The sequence below is a fragment of the Mus caroli genome, chromosome 11 (assembly GCF_900094665.2).
Source record: "Mus caroli chromosome 11, CAROLI_EIJ_v1.1, whole genome shotgun sequence".
Classification (NCBI taxonomy): domain Eukaryota; kingdom Metazoa; phylum Chordata; class Mammalia; order Rodentia; family Muridae; genus Mus; species Mus caroli.
The window spans coordinates 57,576,541-57,578,367 of NC_034580.1; the positions used below are offsets into that span (position 1 = coordinate 57,576,541).

General features: G+C 42.6%; 1 protein-coding gene across 1 annotated transcript; it reads right to left on the reverse strand.

Annotated features, from left to right (window-relative positions):
- Positions 1-674: 674 nt before the first annotated feature.
- On the reverse strand, positions 675-1,157 carry LOC110304505 (zinc finger protein 180-like). Its single transcript, XM_021175924.1, has one exon. The coding sequence runs from the start codon at positions 1,155-1,157 to the stop codon at positions 675-677; it is 483 nt and encodes a 160-aa protein (XP_021031583.1).
- Between the last annotated feature and the right edge of the window lie 670 nt (positions 1,158-1,827).

Genomic DNA, 1,827 nt, shown 5'->3' on the forward strand with positions numbered 1-1,827 from the left:
TGTAGACCAGGCTGGCCTCGAACTCAGAAATCCGCCTGCCTCTGCCTCCTGAGTGCTGGAATTAATGGCGTGAGCCACCACCGCCTGGCTTATTTGTATTCTTAAGCGTGATGATGCTTTATTTCTGAGGATCAGGCTCCCAAGTGAGAATGGGTGATTAAAGAGTTTGTAATTGCTGGTTTGCTAGTGGAAGCATACGCTACACAGCCTTTAAGTAAGAGCACATGGCTTCCCTAAAGCCTACCCTCAAAGGAAGGTTCACTTTTGCCAACTCCGTGAAGCAGACGGTTCAGTTCATTAGCTTTTATTTGCACTTCCCCTGGGTGCTGACTAGGTTACAATCTTCTCAGAGGCCACAAGCATTTGCAGTTCCATTTAGAAGGCATTCATTCTAGATGTGTTAAAGGCTTTCTCCAGTGTGGGTTCTTTGATGTGGAATAAGGGTTTCACAACCCTAACGATAACACTAACACTAACACACCCACGCACGCCCTTGCCTTCACTCCAGTAGAAATTTTCTGACTCGCCTCGAGATTTGCCATTTTGCTGAATACCCTCCCATAGTCAGTACATTTATATGGCTTCTCCCCAGTCTGAATCCTCTGATGTACAGTTAAATGTGATTTTATTCTGAAGGATTCCCTACATTCAGAACACAGGTAGGGGTTTTCTTCCTAGAAATGAATATGCTGATGTGTTAATGAGGGATAAGAACACATGAGGGCCTCTCCACAGTCACGGCATTCACAGGGTCTCTCTTCTGTATGGATTCTTTGAAGAACATTAAAAATTGTGGTATCCTTGGAAGATTTTCCACACTCATTGCATCTGTATGGCTTCTCATTGGTCTGGGTTCTCTGAGGCACACTAAGGTAGTACTTCTGAAAGCCTTTTCCACAGTCGCCACATCTGCAGGGCTTCTCACCATTGGTGAGTTTCCTGATATGGCACACGTTTTGGTTCATCACTAAATGCTTTGCCACATTGCAGGCATGTGTAGGCTCTCTCTCCAGTTTGAATTCTTTGATGATGATTAAAGTGGGCACACTGGCTGAAGGATTTTCCACAGACATTACAGCAGCAAGGTTTCTTCTTAGTGTGAATCCTTTGACGTACTGTGAGCGATGAAGAAGCAAAGAAGGCCTTTCTGAATTCATTACATTCATAAGGCTTTTCTTGACTGTGAGCTCTTCATGTTGAATGAGCAGTGCCTTCAAACCAAAGGCCTTTTCACATGTGCCTACATCTATAGGGTTTTTTATTTTTCAGTACTGGATTTTTTCCCTCAAAATAAATGATGAAGTCTGCCTTATAATTTTTCTGTCTTCTGTATCCTTGAAGATTATCTCCCCCAAATGGGTATCTGCAATCAAATATAAATTCTTTGTGGAGATTCCCTCATGTGTTTGGCATTTTTGGCCAGGTCCTTCTGTGACAATTCCTGGTTCTGGGAAAAGAGAAGCTTCAAGTCTGGAGCCCCTTAGAGCAGCTTGCGTCTTCTCTCTCCTTACTAGTCTCTGACTCGGGTGATGCTCTTGAATATTTCACAGTCTTCATCTACTTCTCAGGCTTTCCATTCTTTTCCATTCATAGGCCTTTATCCTTCAGTCTCTCTACAGTGATCTTCTGTGATAAATCTTTTCCAAAGCCATTCTCTGCTGGCACAGCATCCTTGTTGTAGATTTGGTCTCTTTCCAAGTCTGGGGGAAAGAAGAAAAACAAATCAACTTGCTTTTATGTCCTAACCTGGGGTACTCTCACTAAACAGGGAAAAAAATAAGCATAGGCTTATAATGAACATATAGTTTCAGTATTTAACTAGAAACT